At 46.3% G+C, this 24861-nt stretch overlaps 1 protein-coding gene across 8 annotated transcripts in view; it reads right to left on the bottom strand.

The window, feature by feature from the left end:
- The window catches only part of ACTL6A (actin like 6A), a 27268-nt gene extending 2407 nt beyond the window's left edge, over nt 1-24861 (bottom strand). The window contains exons 1-13 of one of the 8 annotated variants that reach the window (XM_084847553.1): nt 24036-24861; nt 19697-19773; nt 18376-18550; nt 17046-17146; nt 14799-14896; nt 13620-13714; nt 12448-12554; nt 9637-9726; nt 8514-8575; nt 6626-6740; nt 3455-3535; nt 3186-3281; nt 2099-2185 (exon numbers count right to left, since the gene is read on the bottom strand). In XM_084847553.1, the coding sequence (XP_084703679.1) occupies nt 2099-2185; nt 3186-3281; nt 3455-3535; nt 6626-6740; nt 8514-8575; nt 9637-9726; nt 12448-12554; nt 13620-13714; nt 14799-14896; nt 17046-17146; nt 18376-18550; nt 19697-19773; nt 24036-24075 (1224 nt within the window). In that variant the 5' untranslated portion in view covers nt 24076-24861. Of the gene's footprint in view, nt 1-2098; nt 2186-3185; nt 3282-3454; nt 3536-6625; nt 6741-8492; nt 8576-9636; nt 9727-12447; nt 12555-13619; nt 13715-14798; nt 14897-17045; nt 17147-18375; nt 18551-19696; nt 19774-21222; nt 21376-22666; nt 22795-24035 lie in introns of those variants that run through there. The other 7 variants (XM_084847550.1, XM_084847552.1, XM_084847554.1 and 4 more) reach the window with 7 other exon arrangements.

Raw genomic sequence — 24861 nt, 5'->3', positions numbered from 1 at the left:
CTTTTGGTCAAGTCCAGCCAGACTTATGTTCTGACTCCATCTTCTAAATACCAGAAAGCAGTGAGAGGGGCAAATTCAGGAATTGTGATAGGTTTGAGTCTTTGCTCCGTATGCCCTTCTAATAGCTGTTTGGCATTCCTGTGTGCTGGTTCCAACCCTGTGACTTAGAGCCATTTAGTAGTACCCTTGCTATAGAACTTTTTCTATAGATCTTTCTATAGAACTTTCATAGATCTTCCTGCCTCTTCTGTCTGGCCCATAGTCACATTTCCTTACCAATGCATTCCTGTTGCCCGTGTTTGCCCATGCCTCTCCTGCTGTCACACCACCACGACTTCATTAAATTACACCCTTTGTCATGCTGGATGTAAGGTTTCCTAGGGTAAATTGGAAATTTTCAGGATGCAGTGTGAATAACAATAGTGACTTTTGTTTGAAGACTGGATAGCCACACAAGTGGTTGAAAATACATTAGGGGTAGGCAGCCTGGTGCCCTCCAGAGATACTGAACTAGAATTCCCATCATCCTTGACATTGACCAAGCTGGTGGGGCTTATGGCAGTTGTAGTTCAAAACACATGAAGACAACCTGTGTTTTAACAGTAAGGAAATGTGACTATGGGCCAGACAGAAGAGGCAGGAAGATCTATGGAAGTTCTCACCCATGAACCATGTAGAATGATTTGGTTTTGTTTTTACAGACAGATTTGCTTAGGCTTATTTTGATTGTCTGTGAGAGGCACTTGCCCACAGGATATGTAAAGGATAGCTTCAAAAGAACAATGGTTGGAGAAACAAACCGAGGAAGGGGCATGAAAAAAGAAGAGGAACTGAATGGACTTTGTGGCATGCAGAATAGGAAACTGGCCCTGGGTTTAAAGTTGGGACTGCAGTTGGTCTAAGGCAGTATGGCTAGAACAGGAATTTAACACATGATGGCTAGTGAACCCAAAATAGGGCTGATATCTAATCACAGTTAAAACAGCATGAGCAGACCATGAGGTCACTCGCTTCCCTGCTTCCACCTTTACTGTTACAGCACTGATCATAGCTATGACTAAAGCAAACTAAGTTCCCTTCTTACTCAGCTTCAAATCCTGGTTAAGTGGTGAGGGTTATGGGAAGAGTACATAATCCTGCAGCCTGCCCCTAATTTCTTAACTGGATTTAAGGGACTGGTCCCATTATGCCTGCAGAGACCCATGTGATGACAACTATTAAATGAGGACTCCCTACATTTCCCAGGAACATGTGACCATTCACTGCAGAGGCAGGAAACACTGGCCTTGGAGAAGGACTAAGAGGTGCCTCATGTCCCAGTCCCCACCTGACTCTTCTGCCTCTTAGTAGGCAGAGGAGATCACCCTCCCGTGACTAGGTCACTAGAGAAGGGGAAGCAGGGAGAACAGGAAGTTCAGTTCTGTATCCAGCACCCATGATTTCTCATCAAGAGGCTATCTATTATGAAGGAAAGGTTCCTCCTGTGCAAGCACCGGGTCATTACTGACCCCTAGAGGGACGCTGCTTTCACTGGCGTTTTCATGGCAGACTATAGCGGGATGGTTTGCCGTTGCCTTCCCCAGTCGGGCTACCTTTCCCCCAGCAAGCTGGGTACTCATTTTACTGACCTCGGAAGGATGGAAGGCTGAGTTGACCTGAGCCGGCTACCTAGGACCCAGCTTCCGCTAGGATCCAACTCAGGTCGTGGGGAGAGTTTCGGTTGCAATACTGCCGCCTACCACTCTGCACCACAACAGGCTCAATCTGTTATGCAACTGTCATAAATAAAATATAGGAATTTTATTTATTAGATTAGCCGCCCAATTGGCCAGCTACCTGGCCACTCTAGGCGGCGTACAATACAAATAACACAAAATGCAACATAATCAACTAAACAACATTGCTCTAAAAAACTAATCCACCCCATGGCACTTTTCAGTGGACAAATTGCTTTACCATTCTTATTATATATACAGTGCTCCATCAGATTTCTCCCCTTTATCAAACTCTTCCATCTCACCCAAATTCTCATGGATAACCCAAGCACCTTTCTGAGCAGCACCCCCCTGCCCCCCGCCAAACCAGTCAGTTTACTAACCAGAGAAGCCAAAATGGAGCCTCCAATCCAGGAACTAAACCTTCGCTCCACTGTTGTATTATTTGCTATCAGCTTCAGCCGCATGCTCTGAAATCAGAAAAGATTGTTGATTGGGGATGGAAGGGGAAATGGAGCAAGTTCCCTAGATGACTGACAGCAACATTTGCTTAAAGACTTCAGGACACGAAGTTTCTTTAAGTTTCTAAAATGTATATTCCTCTTTTCCTTCAAGGACACAGATCAGAATAGCAGAATATGCCCGTAAAGTACAAACAAAATTCTTCCTCCCACACTGGAGATGCAAGCAAGAGTTTTTATTTGAAATCCCCAAACCAACTAAAAAAGTACAAAAACTGATCATCAGAAGCCTTGCAGGGGTTTTACTACTACAGTAGTTCAGTGAGCCAATGAAGCTGTAGCTTTAAGGTGGGCTAGATCCAAAGAGCTACTTGAGGGAAGTCCAAGGACTTGCACGTGTCTAGCAGGATTATTTTTTCCTGCTGAATAGCAGCAGGTTCCATTCTCACCCCCCACCAATACTGTGTTTCAAATCACTTGTGAAATGCCTCTCCGTTTCAAAAGCGGCTTGCTACATGGCTCCTGTTTGCAAGTCCGGAGTAGGGAGAGTCACTCCTAAGTCCAAAACCTCCTTGGGCGCATAGAACTAACATGGTTCTTTTGATCATGGCGATTAACCTGGTGAAAACCCTTAATGGGCCATTCGTACCAACATCTCCTGTGCCTGCATACACTGTAGTTTGGAGCCCTGGTTGGTAAGAAGTTCTTAAATCAGTTTCCTGGTTTGGATTTCACGGAGAAACCAAGAAGTGTCCTCTGAAGTCAGGAGTGCAAGAGGAAAAGGCAGGAATGAGCTCAAGTGCTCCAACCATACTTCATTGGACTGAGACTAGGTTATACCTGAACCCAGTCTGTGTCTGAAAGAGCAACACCTGTGGATTCCTCCCCAACACACCCACGAGCTGCAAACCTGAGTACAAATTCTTGCAGTTCATAGGCTCATCACTGACATTAAACACATGGATTTGAGAAGTACAAGGAGAATGTTACTACCAAACTGCAAACTTACTGGAGGGGTTTTCTGAGAGAGTTCTCTATTCAGCCTGTCCGTAAAGCTCTGTAATAGTGTATTGCCTCCTGCTACAATCACACTACCATAGAGGCCCTGGAGAAAGAAGACAGAAATCTTCAAAATTCACTAAAATTGTACTGGGGTTTGCAATCTGCCAACATCCAGAGGGCCGCATGTTGCCCACCTCAATTTTAGCTAAGGGAAAAGAGTCCCCCCGCCCCCCAGTCTATGTTCTATTAAGCCCATCATGCCTAACTAATACCTACTGGCCTGATGTCTATATCGCACATTCCGACACTCGTAGTGACCACGTGGCTCACACCAAGCATTGTGTTACCAGATAAACCCTGAAGGGAGAAAAACATGTACTGTTACTGCAGAAGAACTAGAACAACATGATAGAACATTCCTTGTTTACAATCTACCCAGGACCACAACCCAGAGTGGGGTCGGGTATATAAACAACATGGGGGGCAAGGTTTGTGGGGGGCAAGGTTTGTGGGGGGCGCCCCCACCTGTACATGAGCTTTTTTAAACATGTGGAGAGCCCACACAATCTCTTGAAAAAATGGAGGTGGAGTACAAATTCTGTAGTAGAACCAAAAACAAACCTGCTAGTAGCCCCTGAGTGTAGCACATTCCCCATTCACTGTCCTAAATGAAGAAAACCCTTCTCACCGATCAATGCACACTATTCTTCCTTACCTATCACTCAGCTTAGAACTGCTAATAAAATTATTTTCTTTCAATGTAAGATAGACAGAGCTTCTCCTTTCCATTCAAGCAGGTCTGAGCCTGCTAAAATAGCGTTTTAAAGTAGGGGAAATATTAATTGCTTGGGTTTGTGTGGGAAAGAATAGGACAGGGTTGGATGGCCCAATTTCAAGTCAAATGAAACCCACCACCCAAGTCCTGTGGCCTGCCAGGCTCTCAGCTCCCTGATTTGCAGTCCCAGGCAGCCAGCAAAAACCACAGATTTATCAATGCCCTAGTGAGCTGCTCTACACAGCTGGCAGATGGGCTGTGTTGTGCTAGATAGAGGACAGTAGACAAAAGGATGGCCACTGGTGGGAGAGCATGCCAGTCTGTGCGTGCATGCATGCTTAGTGAGAACAGAGGAGGGGACCAGGGCAGACCTCCCAATCAGCTTTTTTCTTAATGTAGTTTGAGAGGGCAACTTCAAGGGGCCCGGGGTCCATTTTCACCCCCGCTGGAGTCCGCCCACTGGCGCCCCATGGAATTCCATCAGATGCTGCCAGTGGCAGCAGAAAGCCCAGCTATTTACCGCTATGGAGTGGTAACTAGATAAAGTTTAGTTTGAGGGCAAGCTAAATTTGCCCTATTTGCCACTCTGAGGTGGTACTCAGGTAATTTTTTCAGCAACACCGGGGGGGGGGGGCGTTGGGGGGATTGCATGCAGCCCACAAACCACATATTGCCCACCCCGATGTACACGCTAGCTTAGACTGCAATTCCTTTAAGAATAGTCTCCAAATAAAATTGCAAAAAATAGCCCACCCCAAGGCTTTGGTGTTAGACAGGCCAATTTCACACAAGCTCACAAGACCTCACCCTTATCCAAAGTTATTTTAAACTCCTTGTTATTCATGCTTTGTCCCTCATTTAATGCTACGACATATTTGTTTACAACAACATTTCTATACCACCCATTGGCAAAATGCTCTTCGGGCAGTTCACAAATAAAAGTTAAAACCGTGAAGCATAAAAAGACAAGAGACATAAAATCTTAAACTGAGGTGGGCAACTTGCCGCCCGCCGAATGTTGGTGGACCACAACTTCCATCAGCTCTAGCCAGAATAGCCAATGGCGAGGCATGAAGTGCAATCCAATAACATCTGGAGAACCAGAAGCTGCCCGACCCTGTTTTAAACAACTTGAACAGCATCAGAAGAAAACCAGCAACAGAAGACAACAATAATGTAAAGAACCAAAAAAGCACTAAAACTAAACAAGCCTGATAAAATATTAAGATCTTCACCACTGCCCAAAAGACCACAAGCAGGTGTCAGGCAAGCCTCTTATGTCAAATGGAGAGAGAGGGAGAGAAATAGGAAGGGAGAGCGTGTGTGTAACAGCCGTACAGGACTCACCGGACCAAGTCGTCTTTCTTTTGCTGAAAACATCCAGGCAGAGAGGCAGCTAGGTCTGAGTATAAAGCTAAAAGGGAGCACTGCTTGGGGATGGCTGATAAGTGTACTGCAGTACAGCTGTGGGGGAGTGAAGCCTCAGCAGCAACAGCTGGGCCTCATCAAGATATAAAGATATAAAGCAACTGCTATAAGGGACTCCCCCTCCACCACCACCCCCCCCCCCCGCTAACTGCCATCCATGGAAGAAGGAGCAAGGGAGCAGGCAAAAGGAACATCAGGGCCTGCTCCAGTTGGACTGCCCCTCCCTTGGGAGATGAGAGGGGGGAACAGGGCCATCCCACCAGCCCTGCTGACAGTCTACCTAATTCTTTTTTCTCCCCTCCCCATTGCCTTTTCCTTGTGCACTGTATCTTTTTTAGATTGTAAGCCTGCGGGCAGGGACTGTCTTCTTTGTTCATTGGTTGTAAGCTGCTCCAGGAGCCTTTTTTGGCTGAGGAGCGGGATAAAAACACAATCAATCAATCAGTCAATCAATCACACGATCCTATGCATGGTTACAGAGAAAAGGCCTACACCTCCCAGCATTCCCCAGCCAGCAAGGAAGAAAAGGTGCAGGAGGGTGGTGCACAGAGCAAAAGGGAAGACGGGCTGGTGAGAATTGCTTGCGAGAGGACAGACACTTTCTGCCAAGGCAGTTGCTGGAGAACGGCATCACCTGCAACCACCACCCAGGGCTTCTGTTGCTGGGAGACTTGGAAATTACCAGTTGGCATCCACCAGAAGACCTCAGGCATATCCAAGCTGGGGCTTAGCATCCTTCTCTGAGGCACCTGAAGCTTGGTCTGGAGAGCTACTTCCCTAGGAATGGACAACCACTAGTGAAGAAAAACTGTGAAGGGTGGCCACCTGAAAGGCCAGTACTTCAAAAAGGGAGAGCTGAACACTTTTGTAATTTAAGGCCAGGGAGCAGGGGAGGAAGGCATAATTCCTTTCCCTGAGTTGGAAGTCTATAGGCTGACTTGGCCTCAGTGCTGTAACTGGAGGCAAAGACTTACAAATAAAAGCTTCCTGCACTTACTGGTGGACTCTTGTAATTATGGAGGCTATGGGAGAGGGTGGGTGTAATGTACCCCTTCCAGAGGACTTGCACACAGAGCACAAGAGTCAGACAGACATTCACACAACACACAGGGCACTCTGGCTCTTCTGAAAACTATTTCGGGATTCCAGGACAACTCTTTTCCCCAATTCTTATTTGCTTCCATAATATAGCTAAATGTATGAGCACAAAGGACAGTTTTATATACCATTTAACTTAGTTTTACCTTTACATTGGAAGGGTCAAACAAGCCTTCAGGAATTTTTAGCCGCTCAGCACCAAAGTCACAGTTGTAACCGTTGGGGAACTCATAATGTACAGTTGGCATCTGTGCAGCCACCCTGAAGGCAGAAACCACTCATTTTTAGGAAAAACAACAGAACCTTGTGGCACCTTAAGAGACTAACAAATTTCTTCTGAAATAGGCTTTCATGCATGCTACCCACTTCATCAGATCCATTCACTTTTAGGAGGCATTAAACAGTTGCTACATATCTCTTTCCCACTGCTCATGCACAAAACATGAACTGCATTTCTAATCATATTTTTCTTTACAACAATCCTGAGAAATAGCGACTTGACTAGGGCCACCCAGAGAGCTTTGTGACACTAAAGGAAGTGGAACTGCCCCCCACCATCCAAACACAATTTTCCTTTAGACATCCCAATTTGCCCTCATGAAGCAAAGGAGAAAATGAAAAACAAATTATTTGCTTAATATGATCCCTTTTGCTTCCTTAGAGGGGTATCTTGATACCTTGGGAAGAGGATCTGTAATGGCAGTAAGTTTTCCAAAAAGACAGCTTGCCCCTTAAAATGTGAAGTTCCAGGCCAGGCACACATTCAATCCACAGTGAGGAATGGCGATACCCCAAAAGCCTGGCAAGCACCCTGTATAGCTCCAGGGTTCACCCCAGAATTTCCAGCAATGCATAGAAGCTCTATGACAGATGCTCACAGCTGCCTTGGCAGAGGAGTCAATAGGGTAAATGCTCCCCTTCCTTGCCTTGAGCCCCTAAACCCCAAAAGCCCTCCATGAGGTTAGAGGCTTCCATCATTTTAGTGAACTGGGATCTTGGTTGGTTTTGAGCTGTTTTTACTTGCTGTAATTGCCTCTCGTTGTTATGTTTTTAGTTTTTTTTATTTTGTGATTGATCTAAGCTGCCCTAAGCATGGTGATGGCAGTAGATATGGTAGTATGTTTTCTTAATAAATCATTACAAAGGCTAGCTAGCCCAACCAAAAGGTAGGGCTCACTCAGTTTGAAGCTCAGCCTAAATTAGCCTACTCAGCCAAGGTCGCATTCAATACACAGGCTGCATTTGGGTATGGGTTCGTGCAGGTATGGGCAACAGCCCCCCAAAATTGTAAAAAAACCCCAACCCTTTATTTTAAAGGCATCCAGAGCAGCCTTTTAGACCATTTCAGTGTTCTGTAGCTATTATGGAGTGCCAAAAGGGGAAACATTAGCTTGCAAACAAGCTAATTTTGACCTTTTTGGTGCTCTGTAGCTGCTCAGAATGCCATTTTAAAATGGTTATTATTGTTGTTGTTGGCACCGTAGGGAGGAGGAGAGGTGGGGGATGGTCCCTGGACCACCTAAAGTTGGCCACCCATGGTTTAGCGTAATGAAAACAAGCCAAGGCTCCTGCTAGACTTCTGCCCTCCTCTCACCATCACCGGCACAGTTGCAAGACCTGAAGCTTGTGCATTCATTTTAGATCAACTGCAGTTTAGCATGTCATCTGAACTCTAAATGACAGTCAATCCTAAGTCTCCTTAGTGAAAGCAAGCCAGCTTCATAAACTGAGGTTTAAAGTTAACCTTGGTTAGCAGAAACAGGCTAAGATTAACCACAGTTTGTCCGGATTTGGGCAAGCTACAATTAATCAAAAATGGAAGTGAAAGCTTCCAGACTCCTCCTCGCAGCCATGCTGGAGGAGTCGGGGGGGCGGGATGCGCATGCCTGGGAGAAGGCTAGGCTCATTCCTCTAATATTATGCTCTGATTTAGCATTGCATCTGAATCCCCCCAAAACCTCAGATTGGAAAAATCCTAAATTCAGTTTCTTTGTTAGCCATTGTGAAGCTCACATTACATTCAGAAAGACATACTGTTCGTCATACGTTGAATCAGACACTTGTAGGACAGAAGCTTGGAAGTCCTGAATGACGCACTGTGGGGGGAAAAATGTTTTTTAAAAGCTGGGATCCGACACTTCCTATTCAAAACATTTTGTTACCTTTATTTGACTACATAGAAAGCAAGGCCCCTAACTAGACACCATAGGACTCCATGTTCCCCCTGCCAGCAATGGCAGATGGAACACCCGAGTGGGAAATAGCACTGAAAGAGACCAAAGAGGCCAGATACTCTGAAATGTACAGGAGGATCCCAGGTGGGCAGGAGCAATGAAATATATCTGTAATATCACATCAAGTCAGAATGGATGACTCAGTGAGAGCAGAGAGTCCCCAGTAAGATTCGTGGAAGGGCAGGTCCAGTTTAGGATTACAAAAGGGAAGATCTTACGAGAGAAAAACATTCAGTAGCCACATATCAAATGCCACACAGTTTCCCCCACAAATATCAGTACTTCCTTCTTCAAAATTAAGGCCATTCTTAGCAAGGCTCCAACCTGAATCCACCAGGCACACTGAAGTGCATCTAAAAAATGCAGGTCGCACACCCAGGCGATAAACTCTGCTCAACAATAAAGCCATGATGTCCTGCAATTCTCAGTTTACAGATTGCTTTAAGTGGGAACTCCAGAATGATAAATGGTTTTAATTTAAAACAAAATTGATTAAAAACAAAACAAAGATTCCTTCACATCTTGTAAAACAAAAGCTAATAAAAGTTATTTTTATATCATTATTAGTCTCCTCTTTTCTCTCCCACTGACCTGCCTTTCCACAGACCTTTTAGCACTGCTCCTACAGTTGCAATCTTGAACACATTCACACTAAAGTTTATACAGGGTGTACCTTACTGCCTGTAGTGGAAGAATCCTATTTAAGTCAATGGAGCTACCTGTCAAAGTGGCAATTCACTCACAGCTTTAGGAGTGCAATATACATTATACATTAACACGGGGTGGGAGGTGGTATGTCCCTGTCCCTCACACAAAATCCTTCATGACTTCAAATTAACAAACCAACTCCTTTGCATCTTCACTTACTGCCAAGAAATACTTCTACAGTTAATTTCTTTGTAGGTCCAGGAGAACACACTCACATTGCACATGTAATTGTGCCAAGTCCTTGTGACCTGCGGCAATTTCTCTTTTCTCTTCCAGTTTGCTGGAGAACCCTCACGAACTGCTTCCTGGAAGAGCAAATCAAGGTCATTCCAAAGTTTCCACATCCAAACATGTTATCCAAGATAGATGGCACCTGATATCAGGGGCAGGGAACCTCTTTCAGTCCAAGGGCCAAATCCAATATTGGAGAAGCCGTCAGGGGCCGCGTTCCAGGGGCAGGCAGGGCCAGAGGCAAAAGGCGTGGAGCCAAAAATGCCAGCATATTTTAGCATAGAGCTCTTACTGCCAGTAGCTAGACCTTTTTGAGGGGACAGGGGAACTGCACTGAAGCATTCAAACCAGCAAATGACTTCTGGTTGGCAGAAAGGGCATGGCTATGTGGGGAACTCTGGAGGGCCAGTTTTTGTCCCCAGCTCTGAGGAACCTCACCACTGCCTTAGGCAGTCAGATCAATGGCCTACCAAGCACCATCAAGCTTGACAGGCAGTGCATTTAAGCCCAGGAACCCAGGGAGACGTTTCAACCTTACTTATCCAAGGGGAGGCTCACAGTCATTTGAGCTCTCATTACTCTAATGTCTGTAAAAACATAAGAACAGCCCTGCTGTATCAGACCAAAGGCCTCTCTAGTCCAGCATTCTGTTCCACAGTGGCCAACCAGATGCCTATGAAACGCCCCAAAGTAGGACATGAGAGCAACAGCACCTTCCCACTCGTTTTTCCCAGTAACTGGCCTAGAGAGGCACGCTGCCTCCAATATTGGAGGCAATATATAGCCGTTGTGACTAGTAGCCATTGATAGCCATCTCTCCATGAATTTGTTGAATCCGCTTTTAAAGCCATCCAAGTTGGTGGCTGTCACTACATCTTGTGGTAGTGAACTCCATAGTTTAACTATGCGCTGTGTGAAGAAGTTCTTGCTTTTATCTGTCCTGAATCTCCCACCAATCAGCTACATGGGATGAACCTGGGTTCTAGTATTATTAGAGAGGGAGAAAAATATCTCCCTGTCCACTTCCTCCACACCAAGCGTAATTTCATACATCTCCCTCATGTCCCCTTTACTTACGTTTTTTTTCAAAGCTAAAAAGCTCCAAACATTGTAATTTTTCCTCAAAGGGGAGTTGCTCCAGCCTTTTTATCATGTTGGTTGCCTTTTTCTGTCCCTTTTCCAGCTCTACCACATCCCTTTTGAGATGCGGTGATCAGAACTGTACAGAGTATTCCAAGTGTGGTCGCACAATAGATTTGTATACGGGCAACATGAGTCGACGTTTTCATCAAACTATCCACCACAACCCCAAGATGCCTTTCCTGGTCAGTCACCACCAGCACAAACTCCATCCGTGAAGTCAGGATTTTTTGCCCCGTGTATCACTTCACACTTGCTTACATTGAGCCACATTTGCTATTTTAATGCCCCACCCCCCACCCCATTTATTTTAGAACCCTCCACTCTCTCTTGCTGTTTTAATCACACTGTCCCTCAGACAAATGTGTCAATTCTCCCCACAGAAAAGTATTGTGCTTGAGTTAATATAGCATGGGGTGAGGTGAACGCAAACTCAGGCCTGGGACCAAATTCGGCTCTCCTGGAGTCCCAATCCGTCCCTCTGGCGTTCCCCACATGGCCATGCCCCCTTCCCCTGGCCCCAATCCCTGTCACCTGACCACTGATTGTTTGGTGGTTTCCTGGCTTTTGTTCAGCATTCCCCCCCCCCCACACACACCATTCTAAAAAGTTGAAATGCCTGTCCTCAGGCTTAGTTACCGGCAGCAGGAGCTTGAAGCTACAATATGCCCCCCAAAATTGTATTTTTGGGCCCACCCTTTTGGCCTTCAGCCCCACCTCCTTTGCCTACATCCCCACCTACGACTGGACTGTGGCCCCCAAAAGCTTCTCCAAAATTGAATTTGGCCCTCAAGCTGGAAGAGGTCCCCGCACGCACACCTGTAATAAAGGGTGATAAAGATTCCATCTGTTGCAATTAACCTGGGACAGCTCATTCACACATGGAGGTGCTATGCATCCATGAGAGATGAAACAGCCGTGGGCTGTTGGGAATCTACAAGACAGAGGAAGCTCAAGGGGGGCCAAGGTCTGCACATTTAAGGGTACCACCCTATGCAAGTTTAGACAGGAAAAAAAAAGTCCTACAACTCCTGCCATCCCTCAGTGAGCCATGCTGGCTGGAGGATGCTGGGAGCTGGAGGACTTTTTTCTGTCTAAACATGCACAGGATTGCACTTTAAGAAACCTTACTTGATCTGGTGGGGTTTCCGACATGGTGTCTATTGGCATCAGTGTGTCCACAGGCAACTCCCTTGGTGCCTCCCGGGGTCCCCGCCCCTCCTGATTTTCATTTTATTTCTTTAACAATTTAAATTGATTTTTTTAACCTGGGAGGTTCGCATGCTGCAAAGGGCAAGGCTGCCTTCCAGCACTGTCTTCATTTGTGTTAAAAAAAATGGTTTTGTGTTTTGGAGCTCAGACCCCAGCTCTGCCTCGTACCTAGGTTCTTGGGCATATTGCTTTTCCTTTTGACTTTTGACTCACCAGTTTGCCTGCTGGGAAATGAGTGTTTTATGACTGGCCATACCCACCATGGCAGCCATTTTGTGAGAGCACCCACAACACCCTCTTAAAATTTCAAATGAGCCACGCAACTCAAAAAGGTTGGGGACTCCTGATGTAAAGGCTCAAAGAGCAGCCAACACACACACACACACCGCACATCCTGCCACTCAGTTACAGCCCCTTTTGTTCTACCCAGTATATTCTCTTACCTTTGATGCAATCATATACGGAGGGATTATCTCGACATTCATTTCCTGAAACAGCTCCCGGCACTGCATCGAAATGAAATCTCCAGCCAGAGGTGATTTCACAATGCCTACAAACACAGGGCACAAGTGGGACTTTGGAAAACCTTACATCCCTCCAAAACCATGTTTTGCATGCAAGTACATTTTCCTGTTATGCATAAACCAGGCTGTTTCCTTAGCATCAGGCTAGCCAGCTTCTGTATTCTCAAAGGCCACTTTGTTCTCCAGACAAAATTGCTTCCGTTTAGCAAATAAGGCTCATATAAAATGTGCAAGAACCATGTATGTGTTTAATTTATTTATAAACTGACTTGCATGCTGCTTTTTAGGACATCATCCTCACAAGGCAGCTCACACAATAAACGATTTGAAAACGTAATACAATTTAACACCAAAACCACCAAACAAATTACAGCAGAATAAAAGAGACTACTTAACAGTAGAACACATATTATTTCAAAAAACAAATCAGTCTGTCCTCTATGACAAAGACTTTTTAAAAAGTGACCTATGCTAGTGACCATTGCCAAATCTTTTAGAAATAAATGCTCAATGGGGACTTACTCCTGAGTAGACACATAAGATTGCACTGTTAGTTTATTTAGGGCACAGTCCTATGGGTTGTGCCCAGGGTACTTGTAAGACCCCGAACTTGGGAGGCTTACGAGTATCCTGTGCAGAGATGGGAGGTGCCTCGTGTGCTGCATTTTCACTAGATAAGCGATTTTGCCTGTCTAGAGGAGGCTTGGGGAGGGGGAGGAACCTGGGGCAGCAATAGGAAAAGGTGTAAACCACCCCAGGCCTCATCCCCACCCCGCCCCCAAGAATGCCTCCTTTCCCATCTCAACACTCCGCTTACTGAACACGGAGAGGCAGACAGCATGATTCTCTCTGCGCCAGCTATGAGGGGAAGGGGGTGGGGAGCACGGTTTCCTGGCTCCACGCTCGGAGCCATGTCTAAGAGCATGAAGCCAGGAAAACGAAAAATCCTATGTCTCCCAGACGCTGTCTAGAGGACACAGGATTGCTCCCTCCATCTTGTGTTGCAAGAAGGAATCCTCTCATTTGTTTTGAACCTAACTTCTTAATGTGACTGCCCACATTACTATCAACCCCTCTGGAAGAATTCTCACCTTGTTGGAGCACATAGCCATCATGCACGGGAATTGCAGTGGTGTGGGTCGCTCCGCTGTCCAAGATCAAGCCTGTGGATCTGCCGTTAGCAAAGCTAGTCGAAGGAGTTATGGAAGACAATGGGACTTGTGCATGATAGGAACACAATAGCGTGCACTGTGGTTTAGTTTGCTTTTGCAAACTGTGCGTGCTTACAGTTGCGGTATGATATGCCCTTGTTAATTACCTGCAGCTTTGGGGGAAGGCAGCTTAGAAAAATGAATAAGCTAAGGCTGCAATTCTACCGACAGTTCTACCCATGGGAGGGTGTGGTAAGCCCCACTGTAGTGGGACTTACTTCCAAGGAAACATGTGTAGTGGGGGTGCAGAACCTCAGGTCTGTGGCCAAATCCAGCCCTCCTGGGGCCAAATCCAGCCCTCCTGGGGCCAAATCCAGCCCTCCTGGGGCCAAATCCAGCCCTCCTGGGGCCAAATCCAGCCCCCCACCCAGGGTCTCCAGATGGCCACAACTCCTTCCCTTGGCTCCCAATCGTTTGGTGGTTTCCCAGTTTTTGTGCAGTTTCATCCCCATTCTAAAAGGTTGAAATGCCTCCCCTAAAACATAATTACTGGCACCCAGAGCTTTAAGCTAAAATGTGCTGGTATTTTTGGTATTTTGGCCCTGCCCCTTTTGCCATGCCCACCCCTGGAATGTGGGCCCCGAGAGCTTTTCTAAAATGGAATTCGGCCCTTGGGCTGAAAAAGGTCCAACATCCCTGATGGGATGGATAGGATCAGTGGCATAATCACTTGAAACCTGAGTCCCAATTCCTGTTTCTGGGCAGATTCATATTGACTGTAGTTCTTCTTGCACAGCCTGAACGGGCAATTCCTTCTTTCCCCTCCAAGTACTATTTATATACTTCAAAAAGCTTTCTCAGGGCTGCTTTAAATATATAGACAGACAGACAGACACAATAAGCAGCCAGCTTAGTTTATACAAACTCCATCCTTGGCTTGTCTCCCTCTTGATTCCTGTATATGGAGAATATAAATACCTTCCCATCTTTGGAACTAGTACAGCCACAACATCTTGGTTAAATAGTCATACAAACTTAATTTTAGGTTTGATGTGTTTTGTTTTTAAGAGCAGGAACTTTATAATACTGCCCATTTATTCATTAACATTTCTGGGATACGCTGTAAGTACTGCAGTTTTGCACAAGAAGAAAGCTGGGATATTGTAATGCTCAAACATCAGTTCCGTCAGTTTCTCACGCTTCGCTCTGGTGTTCCACTATAAGAGCAAATAGAAAAGATAAAAAATACATTCTCACCTACAACCCAAACAGAAACATGCCGCATTTATTTATTTATTTAATTTCTATGCCGCCCAATAGCTGAAGCTCTCTGGGCGGTTTACAAAAATTAAAACCAAACAACACACAATAAAACAATTTAAAATATATAGAACATTAAAACCACAATATAACAATACAACCACAATAAAATCTAGCAGCAGTGCAGGAGTTTAAAATACAGATTTAAAACAGCAAAGATAAAAATTTAGAAAGCTAAAATGCCTGGGAAAATAAAAAGGTCTTCACCTGGCGCCGAAAGGAATACAATGTAGGCGCCAGGCGAACCTCACTAGGGAGCTCATTCCAGAGCCGGGGTGCCACAGCAGAAAAAGCCCTCCTCCTAGTAGCCACCCACCTCACTTCCTCTGGCAGGGGCTCACGGAGAAGGGCCGCTGACGATGACCTTAAGGTCCGGGCAGGCACATATGGGAGGAGGCGATCCTTCAGGTAACCTGGCCCCAGGCCGTTAAGGGCTTTGAATGTTAACACCAGCACTTTGAATCAGGCCCGGAAATGGACTGGCAGCCAGTGCAGCTGGAAAAGTACTGGCATAATATGAACTCGCAGGCCAGTCCCTGTTAACAATCTTGCTGCCCTATTTTGGACCAGCTGAAGTTTCCGGACCGTTTTCAAAGGCAGCCCCACATATAACGCATTGCAGTAATCCAGACGAGAAGTTATCAGAGCATGGATAACTGTAGCAAGGCTATCTCTGTCCAGATAAGGGCGTAGTTGGTATACCAGCCTAAGCTGATAAAAAGTGCTCCGTGCCACTGAGTTCACCTGTGCCTCAAGTGACAGTTCTGGATCCAAGAGCACCCCCAAACTACGAACCTGATCCTTTAGGGGGAGTGCAACCCCCTCCACAACAGGTTGAATACCACCTAGCCGGGCAGAAGAACCACCCGCTAACAGTACCTCCGTCTTGTCTGGATTGAGTTTCAGTTTATTAGCCCTCATCCAGTCCATTACCATGCCCAGGCACTGATTCAGAACAGCCACTGACTCACCTGGTTTTGATGAGAAAGAGAGGTAGAGCTGGGTGTCATCCACATATTGATGGCACCTCAGCCCACACCTCCGGATAACCTCCCCCAATTCAAAATATTCACAGTGAAAAAGACTACAGGAACGTCTGAGTTACTTCCTGTCTAAAAAGGCAGCGGCTGTTCATCATTTGGGTCTAGTGCAGACAAAACATTGGCTCCCTGAAAACCATGGTTTGCCAATTGGAAGCCAGTCTGTTCAGCCTGGAATGCAAGCTCACTCCCACTCCTTCTCTAAAGTAACTTTCTCCCTTCCCTTCAGATTAAACCACAGTTGCATATTATATGTGTACCCATGGAAAACATGAATCATAAATAACAAATTAAAAACATTGTTTGTAGTGGCTTTGCAAACTGCGGTTAGGAACCTGGTTTGCGTTAGGGCACGCTTAAACACAAAACTATGGATAGTGACAGGAAAAAAGCAGACATTTGAGAAGAGGAAGTGCACATTCAAAAGGCCAACTCCAGGGTTGGCCCACCCATGGAGAAACTAGGCAACAGTCTGGGGTGCCAAGATCCCGAGGGTGACTGCCTTAGCTATACAAGTGTCTTGAAGAGAAATCCACTCTGCACTCTTAAAGGATGAGCACAGAAGCAGCTTAGCCAATCAGTCATCTGGGCAATATGCCTTGCATTGAAGGGAATGCAAAGGAAAAAAGGAAAAAAGAGCTATCTGCCTTGAGAACAGCATTACAGCTGAAACAGGAAACAAGCAAGTGGCAATTCGTATAGGCTAACAACTGTCTCAAGCTAACCAACAAACACAGCAAACACAGCGTGTTCTCCATCATGAAGCAATCATCAGAGCAAATACAAATATATAAACTATCTCTCTAAAATTACAATTATGTTGCGATAGTCCAGTCATATATATGCAATTTGAACGTAGTAGGCGCTTTTCAAAGCCCTGGCTTTACATTACTCAGTTCCTCCACCACCACCAAATGTTTTAGTTTCACAGTTCTTAAACTGCCAGATATCTACACATCAGAATCAACTGGCCACTACTAAGGCAAAAAAATGGATTTTTACTCACTGGTGCTTCAGACATTAGAACAGGATGCAAAGCAGCTTCAGATTTAATGTGCATTTTGTAGGTGTGATCCAAAATTGCTTGGAAGCCATCCCAGTCTTCAACTACAACAGGAAATAAAATTAAAGCTGCTTTTGTCAGAGGTCCTGCTTTGTTTGAGGCATGAAGCACATCATCAATGCAAGCTTCAAATGAGTCAAATGTGGGCAGGGAGGGGGCACAGCAGGAGCAAGATGAGGGACTGGCAACATGGAGCACAGTCCTAGCCATGCTGACCAAACTGAGAACGACTCTTGCACCGGTGAAACAGTGACCAAAGAACCCACGTATGCAGCATTCAAGGCCAGATCCTAAACAGCTCCACAGTCCTAAAAGATCACATGATGTTAACTACATTGCAAGCACTGGTGCAGCAATCACCCTGTGTATAGGCAGCTGTATGAACAGGTTATTAAAAAGACGTATGAGACAAGCTCCTTACTAACCGACAAGCTTCCAAACGTAAGCATGCTGGTCATCTGCGCACATAATACTTAATCATGATTTGTTATCCTTAGCTATGGTCAAGGCTTATCTCTCACTATCTGATATCTAAAGATTGTCTGCAAAACAGGATGTGAAACCAGTTTGAAGTGGGTTTGCAAACAATGGTTTGCATAAGCCATGGTTAAACATTACATCTGTATTGAGCACATTCAAGGCACATTCCGCATCTCTCTGGTTTGTGCTTGCAAATGTCTCACTGGTATCTTCCTGAACACAGTCTTTGGGGGGCATGGCTCAGCCGGGCAAGCTAAACAATGCTTTCAGTGTACATTTATGATCTTATTCGGGGCTAGCGCAACAAACCCATGGTTATTGCTAACCATGGTTAAGCATTATCTCTGTACTGGACTGCTGTCCCTCAAAAGAAACAGAATAGAGAATACTTGTGGAGAAGGGAGAACAAATGCAACTAGACAGGACAGGGATATGCTTTTGAAAACGTGCAGCCATTTAAACAGTTACATCCTTCCCATAAGCACCCTTAGAAATTAAATAAAAGGTTCATTAATTTCTCATTAAAAAGGCCTACTTCAGAGCAACCAACACGTGTTACAACTCACTAAACAGGAGAAGACAAAGAAAATATCCACAGCTCATGCAAGGAGCTAGCAATTTTTAAAATCTTGGCTCAAACATCAGAACCAAATTCTTTTCACCTCCAGACCACAAGCGTTCTCACAAGCAGGATAATACCCTTGTTCAAGGAACAGGGCTAACTCTTTCTGCAGTGTGTGAAATCAACCACCAGGGTTTAAGAACAAAAACAGAAAAAAGCAGAACACCATACTCATTCCATTTTTCAAAGGTGAAATGGCCTCCATGTTCTCCCTCGGAACTCGCAAAGCATTTGTGTCTATGTAGTAAGTTGGGCCCCCTTGTTTGCTTTTGTCGCCATCGATCTCCATCATGGAACTTCCATCATCCCGGTCCAGTACCACGCCAATAGCAGTGGGGAAGTCAACCTACAGTGGAAGATTTGGAAACAATACATGCAAGGTTACGTGATGAGAGTCAAGGGTCTAGTCTATTCTATATGGGGAAAAGAAAGGAGCTGCTGAATGCGAGGGGGGGATTGGGAACACAGCTGTGCCTTCAGGCACATCGGATTTTGCATACCTGTGACTCATCTATATAACATGTACATTATTTTCAGAAACATGATAGTAGCTTGTTGCACTCCCTTCATTTTTCAAGTTAATCAATGTCTGGAATTGCATTTTTATGGAAGCTTTTAATCTTAAGTTGCAAAAAATCATGGGCCAGTTAAACAACGAAGTCTTGACACCAGCGTGGGAATCAAGAGAATCTGAGAAACCGAAGTTCGAGCTTCTTTCTACTCGTGGGCCCAAGCAGCCTCTGTCTCCTGACCTACCAGGATCTGTCCTAACCCTTGCCCAAGTGCCAGAATTTTATTTTACTTCAACAGTTGGCAACATGAGCCAAGACAGAGTGACACAGCCAAAACTACTCAAGAGAGCTTCCCAGTTGAGTGGGGATTTGCACTTTGGTTTCCTACATTTATTCACCACTTTGGGCCTTTTTTACTACAACATTCTCCACTCGAGTCATGCCTAGTCCTTACTTTTAGAGAGCCCCACACCTCCATCAATATATATCACCCCCAAAAAAGATGAAGCTGAGCAAACACTGAGCTAGAGCCAAAATATTAGGTGTCCTATGAGGAGTTTCTAGTGGGGCACATCAAGTGTAGGTAATTTATTCAAAAGGGATGAAGAGATGAGGGGTGAAGATTAGAAGCTGGAAGGAAGACAGAAGATAAACGCAGGAATGTGGTCCTTAAAGGGCAAAGGCTCCACCTACAATGTGAGAAAGACAACCAAATAGCCTCTGTGACCCTCTCCTTGGCAGAAGGTCTTAGCTGACTAGATTTGTTAGTGTAAAGTTTGTACATGACCAGAATGTTCCATATTTTATTGGGATTTTGCGGGTTGTTGTTGGGTACTCAGCGTACCCATCATTGGGTACTTAGAGGATTTCCAGCTCATCACTATATAAAGTTTTAGTGCAATATACAACAGCTTCAGGAGTTCTTTAAGTAGGAAACCTAAGCCCTCCTGTTCAATCTAAAATCTCACTTTTGTTCTTACCTTTGGGCAGTCCTCCCCAGCATAGCCAGCTCTCACTGTATAGGAACCAATATCAAACACCAGTGCACCAACTTCATCTGCAGGCACAGATTTACAAAGTAAATAACTTTAAAAAGAAATCTAAGCCTTATGATATACGCTATGTATTTACTGGCATGAGGTTATAATAGAGGACAGAATCAACTGCCATTCAGGAACACATGGGGCTGTAATTCTAATGACACTTAGTAAGTTCCAGTGAATTCACAGGGACTTGCTTCCAATTATTGATACACAGAATTAGTCTGCAAACATTCTGTAGGCTTCTGTAGATTCTTAAGAGTTCCAAACATCCCACACATGGCTTCAGGACTGTAGACTATGAACATTTTCATCAGAAAAACCAAGGCAGAAAAATCTCAGTTAATCATCCACATTTGGCAACCTGCAATCCCATTCTAGACACATTTACTTGAAAGAAAATTCCACCAACTTCTAGAAAACCGGTAACTCAGTGATAAGAGCATATGCAGAAGGCTCTAGATTCAATCTCATGTGTCTCCAACTAAAAAGGATCTCAGCTAAGAAGTTAAAGATTGCACCCGAAAGTAGTTATCCATAAGAGAAATGCCTTCTCCAGGAAGCGTATGGAACTCCAGTGTGACTCAGAGTCAAAAGGCAAGAAACCACACAGAAAAGCTGTGTCAGAGAAAACACCATGTAAGATAGAATTGAGATGCCCCCCCAACTGACCCCCCACCAAAAAACCTGTGTGGATTGTTCCTGTTCATGATTCCAGCCAGACATGCACTTTTCCTCAATACTCCATTCTATTCCCACCCACCCCAGTTTTCCATTCCCCCATCACAAGAGGCACACAAAATTATGTGACCACTGAGTATGTTGAGTCCTCATTGTGCTGTCTCGGGGTTTGCTCCCCTTTAGGTGGCCAAGTGAGGAGGCCACATTTGCCAATAATACCAAATTACTTAGGGTAGTTAAAACAAACAGTTATTGCAAAGAGCTCCAAAACCGGGAGAATGAACATTAAAGTGGCAACTGTGGCTCAATATAAGAAAGTGTAAAGTGTTGCAGGTTGGGGGGAAAAAATCCCGACTTCATGCATATGCTGTTGGGATCTGAGCTCCCTGTGACTGATCAAGAAAGAGATCTTGGGGTTGTGGTGGAGAGCTCCATATGTGAAAAGAATCTAAAATAAAACTGTCAATATCATAGAATCATAGAATAGTAGGGTTGGAAGAGGCCTATAAGACCATCGAGTCCAACCCCCTGCTAAGTGCAGGAATCATACTGCCCTTGTATAAATCTATTGTGCAACCACACTGGGCATACTGTGTACAGTTCTGGTCACCTCACCAAAAAAAGAATATTGTAGAGTCAGCAACAGTGCAAAAAAGGGCAACCAAAATGATCAGGGGGCTGGAGCAGCTCCCCTACAAGGAAGGCTTACAACATCCCGGACTGTTTAGCCTAGAAAAAAAGCAAGTAATGGGAGACATAGTACATACACACAAAATTATACACACTGTGGAGAAAGTAGATAAGGAGACATTTTTCTCCCTCGCTCAAAATACTAGAACCCGTGGACATCCCATGAAGCTGATTGGTGGGGGATTCAGGACAATTAAAAGGAAATAGTTCTTCACACAGTGCATAGTTAAACTAAGGAACTCGCTACCACAAAATGTAGTGATGGCAACCAGTCTGGATGGCTTTAAAAGGGGATTAGGGCCGCAGTGGCTTAGCGGTTAAGACGCTGAACTGCAGACTGGAAGGTCGGCAGGTCAGCAGTTCGAGACCCGAGTGCTGCGTGACGGAGTGAGCTCCCGTCTTCAGTCCCAGCTTCTGCCAACCTAGCAGTTCGAAAGCAAGAAATTGCAAGTAGATAAATAGGTATCGCCTCGGCAGGAAAGGTAACAGCATTCCGTGCACCTTGGTGTTCAGTCATGCCGGCCAAATGACCACGGAAGCGTCTTCGGACAGCGCTGGCTCTTCGGCTTAGAAACGGGGATGAGCACCGCACCCTAGAGTCGGACACGACTGGTTGGGGACACCTTTACCTTTTTAGACCAATTCATGGACGATATGGCTATCAATGGCTAGTAATCATTAAGGCTCTATGCTGCCTCCAGTATCAGAGGCAGTATGCCTATGTACACCAGTTGCTGGGCAACACAACTTGGAGGATGCTGTTGAGAATGGATTTCCCACAGGCAGCTGGTTGGCCACTGTGTGAACAGAGCGCTGGACTAGATGAACCCTTGGTCTGATCCAGCAGGGCTCTTTTTATGTTCTTAGGGATTCCCTCCACCTCAAAGCTTTATTTGTACTTCCGCAAACCTTGGATGTCGGTCCCCGTCCCCAAGCCTACTGCACCCTTCTGTGGGGGCTGTGCTGTTTCGGCTTCATATAGAGCGGCTTTCAGAGAATTGGTTCACTTTTAGCACACAGGATGAGTAAGAGGCCACAAATACAGAGGGTTCAGCAAAAGCCTGTAGTACTTGCTGGGGGCCAAGATCAGAAACCTGGGGCGGCAGCGGCCGTCACTGCAAGCGGAGCAGCACAGGGGGCTTTCCATCAAGCAGGCGCTCTGGGAAAGGGAAGAGGCGGCAGCAGCAACTCACTTCAGGCCGGGGCCGGCACCCCTGTGCGCAGAGCGATGCCCCGAGCGCGGCGAGTCAGAGAGCGGCGGCGTCCGCGCGCCTTACACGCCCGCTGAGCGCGGACTTTGAAGGCAGCCCGCGCAACGCTTTCCTCGCGCAACCCAAGGCGACTTTTCCCCTGAGCGCGCTGGTGCGAGGGGAGAAGGTGCACAGCGCGGAGTTCTCCCTCCTGCGCCCGCCTTAAAGGCACAGGAGCCCTTCTCGGGGTCTGTCGGCGCCTTCCCCCCACCTCAGAAAAGAGCGTGAGTCGGCGGAAGGCGCACCCCTGGCGGGCCGGGGTGAGGCAGCCCCTCCCCAGGGCACTTACCTCCTCCGTACACGCCGCCACTCATGGCCGCGGCCGACGTCCCTCTGGACCGGCACCAGCGAAATAACAGAGGCTGGAGGCGCTCGACTCGCTCACGCCCGGCCGGCCGCTCGACCTACCTTGCTCTTGCCCGTCCCCCGAGCCAATTGGGAGCGAGCCTCTCGCGGCGCAGAAGAACGAGCCAATCGCGAGCGCCGCTTGCGAGGGCGCGACGGTGATAGGCTTCCCTTTGGCTCGCTCAGACCTTGTTGCAGGTCGCGCGGCTCCTGGCGGGCTGCTCCATCCTCCTCCCCCCCCCGCCCACACCGAGGCTGCAAGGAACCAAGGTTGGTTGCAGTGTACGGAGGCCCTGCGGCCGGAGAGGCGGCTGGGCGGAGGAGGACCTGATCCTGAGCACGTTTTACTCGGGAGTAAGTTCGATGGGACTTGCTCCTCAAACCCACAAAGAGTCTTGTGGCACCTTGAAGACTAACAAATTGATTCATTCTGGCATGAGCTTTGGGGCCGCTGTCCACTTCATTACAGGCATCCCAAGTAACTGCAAAGGTGTGCAGTGTTGCAGCGTGTTTACTCGGAAGTAAATCCCACTGTGTTCAGAGGGACTTACCTTCCGAGTACAGCCTCCCCCAACCTGAGGCCCTCCCATAATCCCACAGCCAGCGGCGCTACAGGAACTGTAGTCCAACACAATTGGAGAGCCTGCAATCCTAAACACGTTGACTAGGGAGGAAGCCCCATTGGACACAAATGGCACTTACTTCCAAGTAAGCACGCAGAGGATTGCCCCGTTAAACTTCTATTTTACAATAGTGCCTGTTTGCTGGTAGCGCCTCTGAAAATGCATCCTTCATACATGGAGAGGTGGAGTGTTGCTGTTGCTGTAATGTGCATTCTGAAAGGGGTTCCACACTTAAAGTTTGCCTAAAAACAATTTTAGATAGATCGATGAATGTTCTAATTGGACAGGCCGCACTGGGTAGCCGCATGCAAGAACACGCACACCACACCTTTAACCCTGGATGAATTTGGCTACAGTCGTCTGCCTAGAGCCCATTGTTCCAAGACTTCTGAGCACTGAAGTATGCAGCCCGATCTTATGCATGTTTAGAAGGGAGCAAATTCCACTGTGCGGTGGATAGTTAGCATGTTGGGCTTGGACTGGGGAGACCCAGGTTGAAGCCCACACTCGGCCATGATGCTCACTGGGTGTCTTTCAGCCAGTCACTGACTCCGAGCCTAACCTACCTCACGGGGTTGTTGTAAGGATAAAATAGAGAGGAGGAAGATCGTGTACCCCACCTTGTAGGAAAAGCCAGGATAAAAATGTAGCAATTAAATAAACTAAGGCTGCAATCCTATAACCACTTACCTGGGAGTAAGCCCCACTGAACATCTGAGTAGACATGCATAGGACTGTAGTGCAAGGGTGCATAGGATGGCAGCCTTAGGGCACAATCCTATGTATGTTTAGACAGAAAAAAAGCCCTGCAATTCCCAGCATTGCTGACTAGGGCATGCTGGGAGTTGTAGGACTTTTTTTCTGTCTATGCATGCATAGGATTGCGCCCTTAGACTACCATCCTATACACACTTGTTGTTGTTGTTGTTCAGTCGTTAAATCGTGTCCGACTCTTCGTGCCCCCATGGACCATAGCACGCCAGGCCTTCCTGTCCTCTGCTCTCTCCCGGAGTGTGCTCAAGTTCATATTCATAGCATCGGTGATGCTATCCAGCCATCTCATCCTCTGCCGTCCCCTTCTCCTTTTGCCTTTCATCTTTCCCAGCATCAGGGTCTTTTCCAGTGACTTTTCTCTTCGCATTAGGTGGCCAAAATATTTCAGCTTCGGTACCTGTCCTTCCAATGAGCAGTCAGGGTTGATCTCCTTTAGGATGGACTGATTTGACCTCCTTGCAGTCCAGGGGACTCGTAAGAGCCTTCTCCAGCACCACAGTTCGAAAGCATCAATTCTTACGGACCTCTGTCGGCAAGGTGATGTCTCTGCTTCTGACTATGCTGTCTAGCTTTGCCGTAGCTTTCCTCCCATGGAGCAAGTGTCTTTTAATTTCATGGCTACAGTCACCGTCTGCAGTGATCTTGGAGCCCAAGAAAATAAAGGCACCTAAGAGAGTTGGAACAGTTCACCATCACGACTAGGTCGATAGAAATAGAGGAGGAAGCTGCTCTTCCACCCTCC

This window comes from Heloderma suspectum, chromosome 3 (genome assembly GCF_057233095.1).
Source record: "Heloderma suspectum isolate Gila_16-S chromosome 3, 16-S_ref, whole genome shotgun sequence".
NCBI lineage: Eukaryota > Metazoa > Chordata > Lepidosauria > Squamata > Helodermatidae > Heloderma > Heloderma suspectum.
Note: the sequence above shows the minus strand (reverse complement) of the source record. Positions and strands in the feature narration are given on the sequence as shown.